The sequence below is a fragment of the Balearica regulorum genome, chromosome 4, assembly GCF_011004875.1.
Source record: "Balearica regulorum gibbericeps isolate bBalReg1 chromosome 4, bBalReg1.pri, whole genome shotgun sequence".
Lineage (NCBI taxonomy): Eukaryota > Metazoa > Chordata > Aves > Gruiformes > Gruidae > Balearica > Balearica regulorum.
The window spans coordinates 16,147,676-16,167,846 of record NC_046187.1 but is presented as its reverse complement, the minus strand read 5'-3'; the positions used below and the strand labels follow the sequence as shown (position 1 = coordinate 16,167,846).

The following is a 20,171-nucleotide window of genomic DNA, read 5'->3' as shown; positions in this document are numbered from 1 at the left end:
TTTCATGGGCTAATTCTCATTTTGAATTAAGGACCACGAGTGAACACATTCTGCAGTCCTGGAAAGTCATTACAGCAATCCGAAGAAGATAAAGCAATTGTCTCAAAGTTTATTTTAATTTTGTGTTCCACAGTTTGCCAGAAGTGCTACAGGCTGGAAAGAAAAATCAGCTAAATATCTGTTTGATATTTTGCCAAAAACTTTCTTACACAGTTTCCCTCCATCCTCTTCCAAAAAAATTCCATGTACATTAGATACCATACAGCTGAACTACAAACACTATTGTGTCTTCTCCAAGTCTGTATTTGAACTGCCATAGTGTAATCTGGCCTGCTCTTTCCTTTTTTCTACTAGTATATGAGGAACATTCAAACCAGCCTGGATACAGAGCTAACAAGGCACTGAAAACAAGGGTCAGGCAGCTGTGCTGTAAGGATTCAAATGAGCCCGAATGAGTGTATTTTCTTTTACTAAGCTTCATGCTCTTTATAAATGGAAGAGAAAATATAAATCACAATCTAAGTAGATGTTTATCATTATGTAATTAAGAAAATAAGAATGAATGTTTACAACGTTTATCCAAAAGTTTTTCCATAGAAGTAAAAATTGCACTATGCTGTCCATCACAAGCTTGTCTGTCATTAGATACATCATATGTGACACATACTAGAACTGAACACTGGTTAAAAACTATGTATTTTTAAAACGTTTATTATTCCTATTTTTTACTGGGTTGAAGATTTTTTCTGAAATTGTATTTGCAGCATGCTCCTAAGACCACAACAGTACTGTAAGAAAAGATTTCTATTTGAACTATAGCGAAATATTTACTGGCAGGAACAATGAATTCTCCATGCAACTCGTATGTCATCAGTGGCTCTGGAAGGCTTCTGTAAAATAAGGATGACATAATAAATTTAGCTATATTCTTTTCTATCTGTATTTACACTAAGCAGAAAATCTTTTTAACGTTCAGTAGTATAATCCTCACACTGGAGGCAACCATTGTTACCGTGGTCCTTGAATTCCATGATTTCCAACACAAATGGAATACTTCGTATTATCAGGAAAATAAGACTAAATTCATTCCTTCACCTTCCACGAGCTGAAGTGATGCCTCCAGACTATCATAAGGCACCTTTCCAAATTACAACAGCAAGGCAGTTTCTCAGATGAAGACTGTACATATATACTATGCAATCAATTCATTACAGTTTTTAAAATACTAAGAATCACAAGTCAGTGCCTTACTGGAAAGAAATAAAGGTCCTAAAACAGTTACGTCTGCTGAACAGTAGCCATCCACAAATCAAAACTCTAAGCATTTCAAATGGAAAAACTGAAATTGAAAATCTTAGTCATCAATGAAAAATGTACTGAACAAAGGAAATCAGAGTTAAAACCTTCATTTATTAAGTTGATTTTACTGATGATTATGAAGTATTTGGGTAAACAGTTCAGAAACACTGTAGGTGGGAAATACTTCATGTGCACTTTTTTTTCTTTCCTACTTTTTATTTTATTCTTCTTTCCTACACTCCATAAGAGAGACTTGTCTTGATAACAGTTCTTCAGCATTCTCTGATAGTGGTTGCAGTAATTCTTCAGCATTCTCTGATAGTGGTTGCAGTAATACTTTATTTAATAAAAACAGGAGATTAAAAATACTGTGTTTGTGTTACACTGTAAGATACACACAAAAGTTCTATGTTCTTAGGCAATTTAGTAAATCTTGTTCAGGAATCGGCCAAGCCATTTGAACAGAGAACAGATCTAAAATTCTTACTTACACTCAAAATATTATTACTATTGCACCTACAACATCAGAGCAATGGTCAGAAGGAAAAGAAGAAAAAAATAAAAATTTCATAACCTTTGTCCTGTCCATTCTACCACATTAAAACACCAAAAGGCAAAAAACTCTTTTAACAATCCTAGCCGACTTTCAGTAACAACTCCCAGCAATTCAGGTTTCCGAACCATCAGTGAAATGCTTAAATATCTAACACAAAAATGTTTTGGGGCTTGTCTCATGTGAGCTAGTTTTAGTGTTGCTAAATTATTTTGCTTCCTGCAAAACAAATAACAAACATGGTACTTGCACAATATGAACCTCTGTTCCAAAATATAGGAAAAGAAAGTAAATGTAGCTTAACACGCTGCATAGGAGAATTAGAATACACAATTCATAGTCTAATAAATAAATACATAAATGAGACACAAGCTTACCGTAGATATTGCTTCATAGCACTAGTAATTGTCTTCACTTCCCAATCTACAGAGTTTTCCAGGTCAACTTCATTGCAGGTTTTTGCATCTAGAAAATAATCAGAAAGAGAAGAGGGACATGAAAAAAGGGAATTCTAAATCAGTGTGCCCTACATGAACAGCAACACAATGAATTTGATCATTACGTATTTACTCACATGAATGTAGCAGTAATAGTAAGGAGGACATATTACTTCTAAGAAGAAAACATCCAAACCTCTTTATAAATTCTATTTCCATATTTTGTTTTAAAAAGTATTTACTGCTAATTTTTCTTTAATGAAGGATTAAAAATCATTTTCAGGTAAAAAGATCTCTATAGCAATTGATATTTTCACACCTTTAATTAATCAGAAGGATGTACACAAACAAAAAAGATGCACAAAAAAAAAACAGTTTAGAAAAAAGACCCGCTAAGCATCACCTAGCTTTTCCTCTTTTCACTCATTATTTAAAATGCAAGTACACCTTTTCAAATTCTTTCCATAGTTTTGCTTGTAAACAGTTGGATTGCTGATGACAGTAGCCAAGGTGCGGTATGACCTTCCTTACTGTGTGAAAACCTTTAAGAGGTGCTTCAAAAATTGAAAAAGGACTCTTCTCTTTCAGTAAGTTTCCTCTACAAGATGGCCTGAATGTTTCCCTTACTTGATCAGTTTTAGCCAAAAGGAAAAAACACTTGCTTGCTTGACCATTTGTCAGGTTCACAGAACTCCCATCTTTTATGAGGTTAGCTGGTAGGGTCGTATAACAAGATAGGTCAAATTGAACGGTTGTATGTCTGAATGACCCATCAGGTGAAGGATTTTTTGATGGAATGTAGAAAACAACACAGCACACTGGAGTGTTTTGCAATCAAAAAACCCGTTTTGGCCTCAAAACAGGAAGTGAAGGCTAGCTGACACAAGAAGATCACGTGTATATGGCCAAATGAGCTCAATGTATTTGGTAACTTCAAGGGCTTGAGCATCTGTTATTGTTACTGCTACATGTTTCTGTCAGTCACTACTGTAAACTACTGCAGTAGCTGACACAGATTACGTGTTGACCAGTTCATACAATTCAAAATTCATTTGTTACTTTGCTTGTCAGACAAATGACAGACACATTTAAAAAATCAAATTAGGATCCCTGATTAAAGGTGCAGTCCTTTTACTGTGACTAAATAATTCTGTTCTAAAGGCTGTGCCAAGCAATTATTTCTGTAACTGAATATTCTCCCTCATTATATCAATTATTTAAATCTCATTTTAAAATACAAGTTAGATAACATTTTCTACCAAATTGTTACTAGCCAACCACCACCCAAAATACTCAAGATTGCCTTAGGAAAAAGTTTCTTTTTCCTCTTTTTAGCATGCTAGCTGTTTCTGTGTTCAAATTCTCTTTTTTTGCGAAGAAAACCTTTCTACTGAATTAATTAAATAACCGCCATCACATCAGAAACAAGTGAAATCTATGGGGATTTTGTTACTAAACCACTATGTAATATCCAGTTTTTATATAACTGCTTCATAATCATCAACCTCCTTTACAGTCAAAGGATGCACTCAGTAATGTGACATTTGTTGATGAATTTGGGGAGGAAAATAACAAGCATCTGAATTCCAAAGCAAACCTCTTAAAATAAAAAATAGAAGGTATTGCTGAAATATTTCATTATCTCTTGGGGGGGGTGGGGGAACCAAACCAAAATTTGACCCCAAACAATCCCTAGTTTGACTTTAGAAGCCATCAGACTTTACATTTTTTTCCACTTTTGGTTTGACAGTTGCCCTACATAGCTCTGTGCCCCATCACCCCATATATTTGACTGCTCCCACTCCATTTTTCCCTCTACTTCAAACATTCCAGGCAGTTATATGAACTGGAACCTCAACCGGGATTTCAAAAGTGACTCTGCTAGTTTTCATGCTACTTGTTCACATAGCAGCCACCATGCACTGAGTGGCAACTTTACGCATACAAAAATAACTGTGCACATTTATGGAACAGCTTTTGACAGATCAGCTCTAAATTTTATGCAAATCTTTCTGACAATAAGGGAGCTAGAGTTTATAAAAACAGTCCAGCTCACTAAACTAGGTTAGGAGGAGACTCTCTCTGCTTTCATATGCAATAAGTCCACTGTAAGAGTGTATGCATACTGACATTTACTGTATATAAAATAAGGAATTCAGTGTAATTGTTTTGAAAGCTGCTGGTTTTCAAAAGGCAGAGGTACCTGAAAGTTTTCTTCTACAACATGTAATGGCTGGCATTTTTCATGCCAGGCAGTATCAGAAATCAAAACTGAACTCATGAGTAGAAACTCCAAGTCCTTAGCAGTCACTTCACCATGAGCAAGGGTGTCTGTATGAACGCTACCCTACGCAGTAGCTTGTATGAAATCTACGTAGGCAGCTTGGATGAAATAAGCCACATCAGATCTATAACAGATCACAGATGAAACAGGAATCGGTCCCTGATGCATTTCAAGAACTGAGCCTCATGACAAAGCATTCTGAATTGCTTATAAGATTCCTATAACACTGGAAGTCCTACCTCTGTATCCCTGTTTACAGTGAGATATCAGATTAATTTAACATTTTCACTTCAAATGCAGTGAGTGTCTTCACAAATTTAGACAAGATTATTGCTGCAAAATAGATCACCATAGCACCATGCTAGTTACAAGTAACTTCAAGGTCTAAAGTTAATGGTAAAATTAACCTTTTTAAAGTAGAATTGTGTATTTAATTGCTGAGCCTCATTTTACAGAAGACTTTGTTTCACTAGATTTTTACATTAAAGATGAAAATCTGTGCATTCATAGTATTAGAAAAGCATATATTGGTCTTATACTCTCTTGACTCTCAATGTACTTTCCCGAATTTTCTAGAAAATACTCTGAAACAGAGACAAAACTACATGCTATTATGTCCCTTGTTACCATTCGAAAGACTTACTTTGCAGTTTGGGCCTTTCAGACTGTGAACTTCATGGTCAATGATAAGTAGCTTAAAATACTTTGAAATCTTATCAAACATTTTAAAATACAGAAAGTTAATATGAGTTTATGATTCTGAAAAAAAAAAATTTCATATAAAAGGGTATCTAAAAGTATACCCAGAAACAAAGGATTAAAGATTAATCATTCATTTTAAATTCTCTGTACCACTGTATATCAAAAAGAAACCCTCTTTATTCTTCTCTGAGGACAGACAGATAAAGAGCACAGATAGGATCACTTTCAACAAATCATCAGAAACAGAGCACCTGCTTGCACTCTAACTTTTTTCTGTTCAGTATTTTGCCTTGTCTTCATACCACTGTATTCTTCCTACTTCAAATAAATATATGAATCTTGGGAATGACAAAAAATGTTTCTAATTTTAAAAAATAACTAAAAGCAGATGCCGGAATCCCCAGTAAACTCTTCCAGCTGCTACTGAACCACTGGCAACCTGAGTCTATTTAATTTGGATACCACTAATGGCAAAGAGGAAAATTTGCCTGCCAGAACTGCACGCCCAGGCTAAGCCAGTAAGTACAAACCTGAAAAACATCTTAGGATATCAAATGCATTTAATCAAGACTCTCTGAGTGATAACACATCATTCTTCCTATGGTCAATGGCTAAAGATGGTTATTGTTTACTGAGGTGAACTCCAACACAGATAAACAACCATGAGAATCTGTTACAGATCAGTCATTTTTGTTAATCCCAGTTCGTATTCCCAAACAGAGTCCTTTGCTACAATACTTTAAAGATACAGGCAGGTTTATGTGCACTAATGGAGAACTTCAGGGTGCTGTTAGTACTGATTAAAGTAAGATATCATAAATTAATATTTAGCAAGGTCATTATGACAGATTGATATGACATGCAGGTCCTCAAGCCCGATGTCTTATCATTTCTGAAGAGACAGCCTGTTTGAAAAAATAGAGGAAAGAAAAGAAAAAGTCTTACAGGTGGCACTGAACTGACAGCAGCATATAATATAAAAGCGCTTTGTCATTCACATAATGTCTGGGGTAATGAAATGAATTCACTTTCTGGCTTCCTCCAGTTTGCAGTGCCAAAGAACACTGTGTTATCAGCACAGATGGAGCATGCATGGTTCTGGAGAAGAGCCTGGTGCAAACTGCAAACAAGCTTCTTTGCATACCAATGAATCCCTGAGAATCAGACCTTTGCTGTCAAGTGACAGGTTTGGAAGCTCTATAAAAATGAACTAATCCCAGTGGTCTTGTCTGACTGCATGTACTGTCAGTGCTCAGGACAAGAAATTGGGAAACACGGCACATCTTGCAGTCATGGCTACTACTTCGGTGAGAGATATCAGGCAGATGAGGGATTTCATCCAGGTGCTGATACCTTTTTTTTTTTTTCCCCTTTTCTCTTTTTTTTTTTTTTTTTTCTTTTTCTTCCCTAGGGACAGCAGAGTGGCAAGAGAACTACAGTCACTGGGATTAAAGAGGCATCAAAACTTCCAGAAAGAAAAGGGGGAAAAAAGTTTCTGGAATAATTTTATGAATCAAAAAATCTTAAAAGCTACATATGGCTAGCTAGGTATAAGAGAGTCTAAGATGTTACCCACATATAAGAGCTATACTACTAAGTTTATAAAAACAAATCCTTTCTCCATCTGTCTCCCACCTTGGCACATAGTTATTATTAATACATATATCATATTCCTCCTCTTAAACCAAAGAGCTCTTTGCCAGTAGGCTTAAACTAAATGTCCTATTTTGCACAGTGATTAACTAAAGACAGGCATGGGCATGTACACCTGGACATCTTAAGAGAAGAAAGGTGGAAACTTCAAACAACGAAGCAATAAGCTTCAAACTTTCTTGAATATGGCATTTTGACCCTTCAGTTTAGGCTGCTTTAATCCCACTTTAACCTTGCAGAAAGCCCATGATTTACTCCTACATGTCCCATAGCAGTTCTCTCAGTTTATTCCCACCAACTAATCTTGGTCTTGCTAAACCAGGGGAATTTACAATGACATGAGGATTATTTGCATGGATTAAAGCAAACTAGATCTGGCCCATATAAAGACCAACTACAGGCAGATACTTTCAAAACTAAATATTGATAGGAAAACAACATGAAATAAAATACTGAAAAAATGATTGTAAAATAGAGGCATACCCATCAACAAACTCAGAAGTCTCTGGACCTTTGAACTCACCCCCACAACTCTGTACAATCCTTGGTCGTTTATACCTGTTACGCAAAAGGAGAAGAAAAAAAAAAAAGGCAGAAGATCAACCACAGTCAAATTTAGCATTAAACCTTTTCCCCAGGCAACAAATTCTCCTCAAAGACAGACAGACTACACAGTATTAACACAAGACGTGAGAACAACGCTATAAATAAAGTATTGCAAGAATCCTTTTGTTGTTCTGGGTTTTTAAGATAAGTTCATGTTATGTTTTCAAAAAGGTTTCATGTACCTCAATTCCACTTCAGTAACTGGGAGTAGAAGCAAACAGGAACAAACCTTTGCTTTAAAAAAATCACTGGCTGTTTTCAGATTTTTTAAATGACATTTTGGATACATCCACATTCTAATAATGCAAGAACTGAACCAACAAAGGCTAAATTAAGATTTCTCTAATAAACATAATTTTGTTTTTTTCCAAATATGTGGCTGACAAAAGAGTTTGGATAAAATAAAGAAAAACTTGAGCCTATTTCCCATCCTCAAAACCAATGCTTTTTCAAGTTTGTAAATGCTTTTCATTTAAGATACGAGGCCTCATTCCAACCCACTGTGGTCCACATAGTAGTTACGTCCAGAGGCACCACCGCAGCTTACCAAATTCGGTCCTTCTGGTTTTGCTTGGGATGAGCAGAGTAGCCATAACCAGCATAATATTTTCAGTCCCCTACTCTCATTTCATGTGGACACTGGACCACTTGCCTGTCATTCCTCTGTGCCCTTTCGTCCTCTCACACATATTCACTTCTCTGCCTCTCTTCTTCCCCCGCTTTTGCCATCCTTCACCACATCCAGTTTTATCCCCAGGGAAGTAAAACTATGACTATAAATTGAAGGAAAAAGGGAGGGATAGAAGGGGCAGGGAAGGAAAAGGGTAAAATAAGGTATGTCTTTGCTGCATTATTTCAGAGCCCATATAGGAGGAGGTAAAATATTACAGTCCTGAAGCTGACACAGATGTTTGAGAGGCCATCTACAAACACCACCATACTCTACCTCTGTATTCACATTGGCCTGGAAGAGTAGAAATGCCACAAAATACCTGTGTTTCTACCCCAAGGAAATATTTTCAAATAACAGATTATGTGGTATTCTTATTCAAAATATCTTTCAACTAAAGGAAGACTTACAGAGAATTCCCAGTTTCAATACCAAACCGTTCCAACCCAGAGAAGGGAAATTAAAACCAGTCATATGAGAAAAAGTTTCTTCCCAAATAAATATTAGATGAAGTATGTAAAAATCATTAGCCTTTTAATGAATTACTGTCAGACACAACCATAACACACTGCAATAATTCTCAATAAGGTGGAGAGAACTTCACATTTTCTACCTCCTCCTCCTGCCTAGCCTTGCCACATTTTCGCCGCCTTCTCTCACCCTCTCCTCCTCCTCACACAGTCTGCAGCCTCCTCAGCCATCCCAGATCTTTGAGAGCCTGCTGAACTCCTCCCTGTTAGCACTGCTTAATCCTCTGTCCTGGCGGGAAGCTGACGGGCTATGGCAGTAGCTGTTACTTCTCTCAGTTGCTCCACCTGAGCAAAACTGCCCTTTTCCCAGAATGCAGGCACCAGTGTAATCATGCCAAGTCTTAAGCTTAGATGGTATGTTCAGAGCTGGCTCAAATTAACAGAATAAGCCAGATCTCCATTATTTCATCTGTGGTCATCAAAAACCTCAACTCTAGAGTACAGCTTTGTGCAAAAGAAAGAACCACAAAAAACAGTTATGTGGCTGCAATGCTATTCTTCTCAAAATATGAAGTTATCAACCCAACCAAGGAAGTTTTCCAATAATCCCCTGAACAACAGTGTGACAGCACGCTATATACCACTTAAAGTCTGCCAATGCTAAAAAAACCAACCATATAGTCCTTGATTCACTCCAAACAATGATGCACTAGGAATCTGTCCTGAGAGCAGCAATTATTTTTTACTTCAAATTTCTCAGAGGTATCCAAAAAGATTCTGGTTCAAAAGAAACATCAAGCTTTTTAAGGCTTTGTCAAAACACATCACACTTTTTATACAATGTCCTCCACTACTTTTAGTACCACAGAACAAGCCTTCTGTATCATATGTAAGGAGCTAAAAAGCTGAAGAAATACTGTCACAGCCAAATACAGTTCAGCTTTTGCTTATCTCGGAAGTTGTTTCATGACTTCCTGTGCTTCTGACATTAAAACTAGAGGGAACCAAACTGTGCTGACCCCAAACATACATTTACAGGCTTAAAAATAATTAAGGTCAAACCACAGAAACTGCTGCTCAATATTAAAATAGACACGATATGCAAAAGTCTCTGAAATTATGGCAGTATTGAAACTAAGACAATCCACCAGCAATAATCGTGAGTCTGTGATAGCAATTATCAGATAATTGATCAGTTTCAAATTCATCAGCCTGAAAAAAGCACAGTTAATTGCTAGCAGACATCAAAAAGTGCAAAGAGGAATTAATATTTCTACATAGTTTAAAATGATACCTTTAAACATACCTTTAAATTATGCTTTATTTAAAACATACAAGCCTGGTTTGAAATAGTACTATTTCTGATTTAATCTGCACATTTCAGATCTTCAGCACATCCAAGACTGATAATGCTTGGCATTTACAGAACACAATTGACAAGATGACTCATTGCAAGGAATAGCTTACCGCTAACTAAAATGTTGAAGGGTTCAGACGCTGTGTCTGCCGGCTCAACCAGTCACTATTGGCAACTTTGAGCAGTAAAGCCCCACAGCATCATTTCCTTTATATTTACATTATCTCACGATGCTTGGCTGTCTGATACAGGAATTTGGCACAAGTACACAATTTGTGAAACATGCTTAGAAAAATAAGGTATTTGTACTATTGTAAGCGAGGTATGTAGGCAAGTTTACTTTGCGGCTGGCATTATACACGTGGCTGACACAGACTAGTAATATAGCTGCAAATACAACTCTTTACATCAAACTCCATAGTTCACTAACAGTCACACAAGTGACACTCTAAATTCAAGGTAATGCCAGATTTATTTTGTTACGTGAAAAGGTATTCTACTTCCTCCTCACCATCTTTCTCTCATGAGCAGACAGACTGGACAGACAGCTCAATGCTGCCATCTCTCTCTACAGCTCAGATTAGCAGCTCCGGTAGTTCTAAAATCAAACACTGCTCTGGCAAACACCTACGACATCCTCACAGAGGGTACAACCAACTACTTGCACACAAAACATACACAGAGTCTTTACTACCACAGCAAACAGCTCTTTGATGTTTCTATAAACTTTTACCCCGTTGTATTAGCCTCAGTACAGAATTATAAATAAAGTACTCCAAACGTAATCCCAAAACGTTCTCTCAGAGACAAAACACCAGCACACACTCAACCAGCATTGTGCTCAGTATGTGAGAGACAGGCTGCATATCTTGATGTCTCAGCATCTCCTACCAGGTAAAGCACAGCCTGTGTCTTATGAGGCAATGCTGAATCAGAAGCTTACATGTATTTTAAACAAGACACTGCCTTTGATTCTCCTATTCATTCAGAGCAAATAATTTCCTTCTTGGCTTTATAAAAGGGAACATAACAGAGAAAAAATTATCCAGCCATTGACAAGTTTATGTTCAATATCTCTGTTATGCTCCTCTCTCTGTGAATACCAGACTTTTTCTGCTATGACATGACAAGACTATTCTCAGTTTCCACCCACACTAGACTGTCCTCTCTTTCCACCCACGCCAACCTCACACCCATTATGATTAAAAGAGATTAAAACATGGCACACAAGCACTGTCTCTGAAGAGGCATCTGTCCTGTTTTCTTCTGCTGAACATAACTTGCCTTTGATGTGTTATCATTAAAGTAAAATAATCAAGTAAAAATTGTTTTAAGAACAAGTATAGGTACAAAATCTGCAGCCTGAAAGATGGGTTTTCTTCATCATACAACTACTTGGCCAAACTCTTCTGAGGTAAACAACTGAATGTTCTCTTGGTCCTCGGTTTAGCTCAGCAGACATCAGCAGAAGGTCCTGCAGGTTCTGCAGAAAACAGAAACTTATCCCTTAGGAATTCTTCAGTTAGTTTCATGGATGAAGTCAGGCTTGTTAGACTTTTTTTGTTTTTTTTAAATGCAGTTGAAGTTCAGAATTGGTAAGCAGAAAATCATTAACAACTGCTTGAAATGCAATGGATGAATCAAGTTCATTGAAACAGCTATGTGGATTGCTGAGTTCCTGGAAGACAGTACCTCACCTAAACCCATTCTTGAAACCCTGGGAAAAGAAATATTTATTGAATAGTGATTTATTTTCTTCCTTTAGTACTCCCCAAAACAAAATTAATAGATAAAAGTCATTTTCATTGGTAGTAATTACCACAAAGCACTCTACTGACTGCAGGTCTTACAAAGGCTGTACACAAGTGATAGTGAAGCTGCAAGGTCTCCAAGGAGAGGAAATACTGCAGCTAACTTTGGTAACTTTAATTCTCTGCCAAGTATGCTTCAGGGCAGATCCCACTGGAGGGACACATGCTTCTAACCCACGCAGACTTATCATCTGTCTTGAACAATAGTAGGTGGGGTTACACATATTTTGCACCTTCTTACATGCCCCTAAATCAAGACATAAAGGATGGAGTGCACTTGAACCACCACTTAGTTTAACCTACCTACCCACAGGCATGAGAAGAAACCCCGTATCTAACCCATTCTTCCAAATGGCCACTTCACGAAGAAAGTGTTCACATTTTTTCCACATTTATGTTCTTGTTTCAATTTCCTTGCAGGGCATCAAAGAAAGGGGGGGAGGGGGGGAAGACACTACTTGAAGAAAACTATGTGAACACACCTATAGATAATAAACCAAAATATAGTGTACTCCACACTGCTTACAGTAAGCATGATTCATAAGGTATTGTAAGGTAGCCAGTCACTGTGCTATAGACCAGTCTTTCATCACATGATCACACACTACCCTTTTCATAAAATCTGCCTCATTCAGTGCGAAGAGAAGATCCAGTCTATAATAAAGCAGGGTTTTGCAGGGAAGGCAATTTATCTGTAGGGTGCCAGCATTATCTGCACTATTTCCCAGCTAAAATATTCAGATTGTAAATGCCCATAACTGAAATTTTCAAGTGATGAGACAGGTAAACCTTATTATAAAAAATATTCAAAAGAACAGAATGAACAAAAGTAACACCAGATAGAATATTGACTAATCTGGAATAACATCCTTAATGTATCAGACAGAACTGATACAAAAGAGTCCAAGAGAAAAAGTATTTCAGCTACTTCTTGTTTAAAATGCTAAATTCTCAGTATCAGAAAGGCTGCTCAGTCTTACTAATAATATTGTATAGTAAGTGCATACATGGAAGACACTGCTTTTAACTAAGACCCTGCATTGACAGGAAGCCTGACCAACCCATTCTTCTGTTCAGCTATCTTATTTAGGCTGGACTGTGATGCAAAGAAAGATATAAATATTCTGCCCTCTGCAATGGTAAAGAAAAAAGATACAATTCTTGAAAAGTCATTGGGCAACCTGATCTAATGGAGGGTGTCCCTGCCCATGTCAGGGGCGTTGGAATTAGATGATCTTTGAGGTGCCTTCCAACCCAAACTATTCTATGATTCTGTGGATAAGTACCCCCCTTAGAACAGGAAGGAAAGTCAACAATCTAGGAGAAAAACAAAACACTGGGTAACCTGTGCTGGTTCCTTGTGAAAATTAACTCTATCCTAGCCAAAACCAGGACAATCATACAGAAAAATTTCAACTTCTCTTTTAACACACTAAGAAACACACAGTAATCAATTACATATTTTCATCTCTTCGCTTCTTTTTTAAAAAACACAACTAAACAAGCAAGTTCCCCACACAATACCATATACAATGCAGTGAGCTTCAGAGTGGCTGGGTCACCTCACATTTCAGTATGTCCATACAAGGACTGTTGTCTCCTCATATGGTAACAATATCAAAAGCTGATACTATCCAGTACCCAAGTTACACAGGGTCTGTGACACAGAGCCTCTTCATAATCACAATCCCAACTACCTCTTGAATACCGTCTACATACTCACCTTTCTCTTCTGTCTCCAATTTTGGAGGTACAACAATGAGTACTTAGAATCATCAAATGGTTTGGGTTGGAAAGGACCTTAAAGATCATGTAGTTCCAACCCCCCTGCCATGGGCAGGGACATGCTCCACTAGACCACGTTGCCCAAAGCCTCATCCAACCTGGCCTCGAACACTTCCAGGGATAGGGCATCCACAACTACTCTGGGCAACCTGTTCCAGTGCCTCACCACCCTCACAGTAAATAATTTCTTCCTAATATCTAGTCTAAATCGACCCTTTTAAGTTTAAAGCCATTACCCCTTGTCCTGTCACTGCACGCCCTTGTAAACAGTCCCACTCCAGCTTTCCTGTAGACTCCTTCCCGTACTGGAAGGCTGCCAGAAGGTCTCCCCAGAGCCTTCTCTTCTCCAGGCTGAGCAATCCCAACTCTGTCACAGCCTGGCTTCACAGGAGAGGTGCTCCAGCCCTCTGATCAGCTTCGTGGTCCTCCTCTGGACTTGCTCCAAAGGTTCATGTCTTTCTTCTACTGGAGACCCCAGAGCTGGATGCAGTACTCCAGGTGGGATCTCACAAGAGCAGAGCAGAGGGGCAGAATCACCTCCCTCAACCTGCTGGTCACACTTCTTTTGATGCAGCGCAGGATACGGTTGGCTTTCTGGGCTGCAAGCACGCATCGCCAGGTCAACAGTAAGCTTGACAGCATCCTTACCTCTGGTGTGAGACTAACCCCACCAGAAGTACTTCAATACTTTTTGTTATTCACTTGCCTGCTCGGCTCCTGTTGTCTTAAGTGACTAAACACAAAACCTCCATTCCAAGGCCACAAATGGAATACTAAAATTAATTAGTTTGTTCCAACAGCAAAGTAAAGGTACAGGAATTGCCTACAAGACACAGAGTTTTTTCTCAGCTGTTGCACACAAACATTGGCTTCCTTTGTCAAGAGAGGTGCCCCCTTCTGAGCACTTCTTGAAAACACATTTCTTGAGGGAAAGCCATACATAAAAGGCTGGGACTGGATGGTAGGAAGCTCCTGCCCTGGTCAGTGTCATCAGTGCAATATCTACCAGGTTAAGTCTTTCCCAGAGATCTACAGGAGACTAGATCACACAGGCCTTCTTCAAGGAGCAGACCAGCGGCTCCATCCCCTTTACAAACAGGTTGGGTTGATCATTACCTCGTGTTTCAACAGCACTAATGCACTTTTTGATGACGGTGAACCCTATCTTATCCAATTGTGCACCTACAAGGAAAAAAAAAGTTTGAAAAGTTTTAAAGCACCATTATAATTATGTCTTTCACTGTAAAATTTTTCTGGAGAAATTCCCCTTTTCTTCTTCACAACCCTATCTAGCCCAAGTAAAGGCTCATTCTAGTGGTAGTGGCTTCACTGAATCTGTTCACAGAAGTAGTCTTTGAAGAATGGGATCTCTGATTAGTATGTACATTGGCAGATGCAAAATGGAGCTTAACAATACTTACTGCAATACTGACAACATCTAAGAGAGTTAACCAAACGGGACAAGGAAGTACTTATGATGAAAAAACATAATCATCAACAGCAGGGCTTTTACTGAGTCCTACCCTAAGCCAAAGAAATTCCCACACTAAAGATGCAGGACACATATATCATTTCACAGCAGTTAATGATCTGACTACATAAAAGCAGATGCATTAACAGGACAATAGCTGAGATGCAGCATTCCTTTGTTGTTCCTATCTTATTCTTTTTCTTCACATCAAAACTTCATCTAAAAGCTTATATTGCAAAATTGCCCTTCCCTCAAACATATGGCCTTCTTGCTCCTGGGGACCTGGTCTTGTACCACAAAAATAAAAATCTGTAGAAAAACTTCTATTAATAATACCAAGTTCCATCTTTAACCAACAATTAAAAAAAAAAAAAAGCAAGCATAAATTGCCTGATAATGCAAGAAGGGTAACTGTTTTCACTCATCTACTTTGCTAACAGAAGAAAGCTAATGTCATTTAAAGAAAGCCATCTCTTCTACTTCCACATTATGGTTTACATTTTAAACACATGCATTCAGGTTTTTTCCTGACCTTTATGTTCAGCTGTGATTGCTTTTAAAACCACACTTATGCATTCTAACAAATGTATACACACAATCTGGATTAAGAAATTGTGATGCATTTACATACAAATTAATCCTTTTTTTTTAGTCAATTTGAAACATGAAGTAAATTGGCCAAAACCAGACTGTTCCTCTAGCTTATGTCCGGTCCTACAAGTCTTACATATGTACTAAAATGTGTTATTGTTAAAACCCATTAATTACAAAATCCACAAAAGTATATTCAGAACTTGAGATTAAAAAACAAAATATACATACACCTTTGTCTTTCTCAACTGTAAAATGTTAACAAAAATCAGCTTTAATAGTAATTCAAATACTTACTTCCCTCTTGTTTTGCATTTGCTCTATTCAAATTGATGAACAGCTAATGCAAAAAGAGTAAAAAGACAAATTATTTTAAAGAATTTTTTAAAATCAAAAACAAGACAACCCCAATCTTAATGCTCAGTAGGCACAAATACAGCTGTTTACAGCTAGAATATATCGCTTCTAACTACAACTGCTCTAACAGTAGGACCAGAGCTCCATGCCCACTCAGAAAGCATGTAATTGCACTTTTTAAGGAGTGACATTTTAAAAAAATTCTCAACAAATACAGTTCCTTGGGGAGCAGAACAATGTTAGTTATAGCCACTGAAATTAACTGTGATTTATGTACTCCACGTTCCTACATTTCTCTGTAGGTTAATTTCCCACAGTTCAAGTTCACTCAAATCATTGTGAACTGCTTTGATGAAATCTGGGAATCATGTCCCAGCTCAGTATTCCCAGAAGTTCTAAGCTTACTGGGGAGTCCAGCTCAGACAACATGTGATGGTAATAAACACCTCTGCAGATGAAACAAGATTTTTACAACGATGTCAATAAAACCTACTGCTAAAATCCCCAGTAGCCAGACAGACAGACACATGATTATGTCATTGACTGGAAAACACCTTCACTTTTGGCCCATAAGACCAATCCAATTTCTACAATTGCAACAATAACTTGCAGTGTGTTTCAATTCTGCAGTTCAGATTCAATTCCTGATGTGAACCAGAAATTAAGCAAATTCAAGTACAACCTTGTTCCCATTGACAGGGATTTTTTTCTTAATCTAGTTTAAAATAATAATAATGCCATATAACTAACTCATGCAAGCCTTGCCACTGGAATGCAGTGTGTCAGCATAAGGCTAAGTGGACATGCTTATACTAGAAGGTGTTTTCTAGAATACCAACATCATCACTGTGACGGAAAACCATTTATAAAACTTGATGCTGTCATTACAATGAAAAATACCTCATATCAACATTAACAGTTATCTACACTGAGCTGTACCAAGTTAACTCACCTCTCCTGAGTTTTATTTCACTTTTATTCTTTCTTCACTGAATCTATTGTTTTGCAAACTACACAATCCCAGTTTATTAAAGTATAAATTGGATCAGAAAGCAAGGGTGAGAGTATTTCTCCATTACACTATAAATGAACATTAAAAAAAAAAAGTCACTTACAGCTTCTTTTCCATCCAAGGCTTCCATCCACAGCTTCCTGTCCTCCTCAGAAAATGCCTGCATGGTCACAGGAACTCCAGGCCTGCAGAAATACCAACCACACAGAGTAACTGCATTCACCAGCAACTAAACGCTGCCTTGTCAAATTCTACTTCTAACTACAAGCAAAAGCCCATTGTCCTAAAAGTCAGGGTTGTTCTTTTGTCTTCAATACTCAACACTACTCATCTTTAAAATAAAAGGTACAGAAATGATATGCACAGTAGGAAATAAGGAGGATAGGGAGGAAAGAGGGAAATGAATGTAATCTGCAAACTACTTATTTGAAATAGTTCATTTTTGGTAGCTTGCTGATTCCAACACTTGCTGGGAGTTGCTGAATTTTGTGAACTCTAATCTTGCGTTGTGCTATTACATAAAAAATGGCTTTTGTCAAATTATTCAATGCATAGTCTTCAGCTTAAGATCAGTAACAATGATTATAGTTTTCCAATAAATATCTTATAAAAAATAATCAAGTCTTAATGCAGTATCTCATTACAACAATCCACTATTTTAAGTTTCCTAAAAGCAAAGATGGACAACCATGGGACATAGGGATTAGTGAACAGAGTTTAATATAAATCTACTTTTGTGTTTACATAATAGGAAACTATAAAGAATAATTGTGTCGTTCATCATGTACAAGCAAAGAGACTTAAAAGCAGAAGAGGTTATTTGGGTAATTATTTTTCTGCCAATTAAAAAAAAAGTTATATTCAGCCTGCCAATACTTTCGGCAACTTTGTAAATCTCATTATATAGAGATGGATAGAAATAGAGAATTAATTCATAATATTCTCTCTCTCTTTTGTATTAAATATATCTTCAAGTAGCAAAATAGCTGTAGGGGAAAAAGTTACCTAAAAACAACAGCACAGAGAAAACCAGCACAAATCCCACTTTTACTTAAAACTGTAACAGTCTACATACCACGTTCATATTTTTACACCTAGAGACATTCTTAGTTTGTTTTCACCTTGCCTTGAATTTTATCAAACCACACAATTTAATTGCAGCGTAAAACTCTACATGTATAAATACATTCTGCTCAAAATCTCTTTTTCAGACAACATGTGAGGACAAGGCATGCACACACCCTCTAGCAATCCCATATAAATTCAAGAGACCCAACTATAACTTTGGAAAATGGCAGGAATTCACTCTCTTTTGAATAGTTAAAGCAAGGAAGCAAGGAAACTATTAGCCATAAAAATGGAATCTACTCTCAGTGATAGACATTGAGCTCTTAGAACTGGTGAGGGAAACCTTGCCTTTATGAGTATAATAAGCTAATATTTGTATTAGTTACAACAGTAAGCAAAGTAGCTTCTCAAGCCATACCAACTTTTTTCAATGCAAACTGGTTTGCTAGTAGTGCAGAGCTGCAGCCATCAGAAATATGCAAACTTAATCACTCGCTAGAAAAAAAAAATACCCAAAGTAATTAACTAAATTAATTAAAAAACCCCACATGCTGATTTGTTTTTTTCTTGTCTACTTTATTTTACTAGTTAAAACTAAAACCACCAATTACGTTTATGCAGGGCAAACTTTCCTTCACTAAAATTATAGCTGTCAAGGTATCAAAGAGTATCACCTAGAGGCAATATGTCAAACTCCATATTTGCTGTATGGAATATTATTTACTTGTCTTCAAATTAAAGTGAAAAGAGACAAAGCCTTCCTTCCTCCTTGTCCTGTATTGGTAAAATTAAAACCTAAGTAGTATTTCAGAAGGATAATGCTCTTTATCAATAGAAAGTCTTTTCCCTACCCCAAAAGACGTCTGCTATCTCTTTAAGATTTAAATTTCTCTACATTCACCACTAGTCACCTCCAACTAAACATGATGGAGCACTAGAAACAGGAAAAAACCATCACTTTCCAGGGTCCTAGTACCCTCAGAGCTTATACTCATAAGTATCAGAATTTAAAGAAAAAAGAATCATCTTGGCCTTCTTTTTAAAAGAATAATCCATAAATATTCAGCTAGCTCCAAACTATGCTTAAGTCACACACAAGGCTGAACATTTGCTACTGAAAAATCCTTCCTAAAATTTTACAATCTTGCCTCCTTCCACAGCACAGGAACAAAGAAAACCCCATGGCCAGCTGTCAATCTGTATGTTATATTTTTACTTGGACAAGCCGAGGGATAAGTGTGCCCTGAACTGATACCAAGGAAACAAGGTAATGGCCTGCAGCACAGAACTAATCTCCATGGGAACATCTCAGTACTACACACATATATTATTAAAAGAAAAATGTCTGATATCAAGGTCACAGTGGACCAGTTGTGTCTATTATATCTGGACAGAAAGATAGATTAGATTTTTCCCAGAAAAGAGAATGAAAAATTGTTTTGCGGGATCAAGGAAACACTGTTCTCCATCCATTTCTGTTTAACTCCAGATACCCTGTTGAGCAGAGATGACACACGGGGGGGGTAGACTGACATTTCTCATGGTACTTTTTTAGCTACTTTATCAAACTGGTTTGAAATCTGTTATTCATACTGAACAATACACTGACCCAAGAGGAGTTGATGTCAAGACCTTAAATCTCTACTCCCTCTCCTACTGTTGGGACACAGTGTTAGAAGAGTTAAGCCACGTCCCCCTCAAATCAAAGATGCAAGTTCAAACCATGCTGTAGACTTGTGACAAATACCACCTAAGCTGTAAATGAGTATCTTGCCACCTGCCACGTGAGCTGGAAGTTTTCAGATGCAGTGGTAGTTTTGAATTCCTTTACCCATTGTTCGTTAGAGGAACAGGCATGCCTTAGGGAGGCCAGTCAGACTGGCCACACAAGCTACGCATCGCCTCTGACCTAAGACTGTGCACGTGTGTATGTTCCTCACCACAGACGTATTTAGAGACCACTAGTGATCACAGGACAGAGGGGCCTGGCAGCATTGGCCACACTGCATTTAAAGTGATGGGCACTATGAATCTGATGGGGAAAA

At 37.4% G+C, this 20,171-nt stretch overlaps 1 protein-coding gene across 3 annotated transcripts in view; it reads right to left on the bottom strand.

Moving 5' to 3' along the window:
- The window catches only part of ARHGAP10 (Rho GTPase activating protein 10), a 153,551-nt gene that overhangs the window by 58,296 nt on the left and 75,084 nt on the right, over positions 1 to 20,171 (bottom strand). For 2 of the 3 annotated variants that reach the window (XM_075751268.1, XM_075751267.1), the window contains exons 11-16: positions 17,162 to 17,243; positions 15,987 to 16,029; positions 14,744 to 14,809; positions 7,412 to 7,486; positions 2,230 to 2,317; positions 832 to 890 (exon numbers count right to left, since the gene is read on the bottom strand). In XM_075751268.1, the coding sequence (XP_075607383.1) occupies positions 832 to 890; positions 2,230 to 2,317; positions 7,412 to 7,486; positions 14,744 to 14,809; positions 15,987 to 16,029; positions 17,162 to 17,243 (413 nt within the window). The remainder of the gene's footprint in view (positions 1 to 831; positions 891 to 2,229; positions 2,318 to 7,411; positions 7,487 to 14,743; positions 14,810 to 15,986; positions 16,030 to 17,161; positions 17,244 to 20,171) is intronic. The other variant, XM_075751269.1, reaches the window with a different exon arrangement.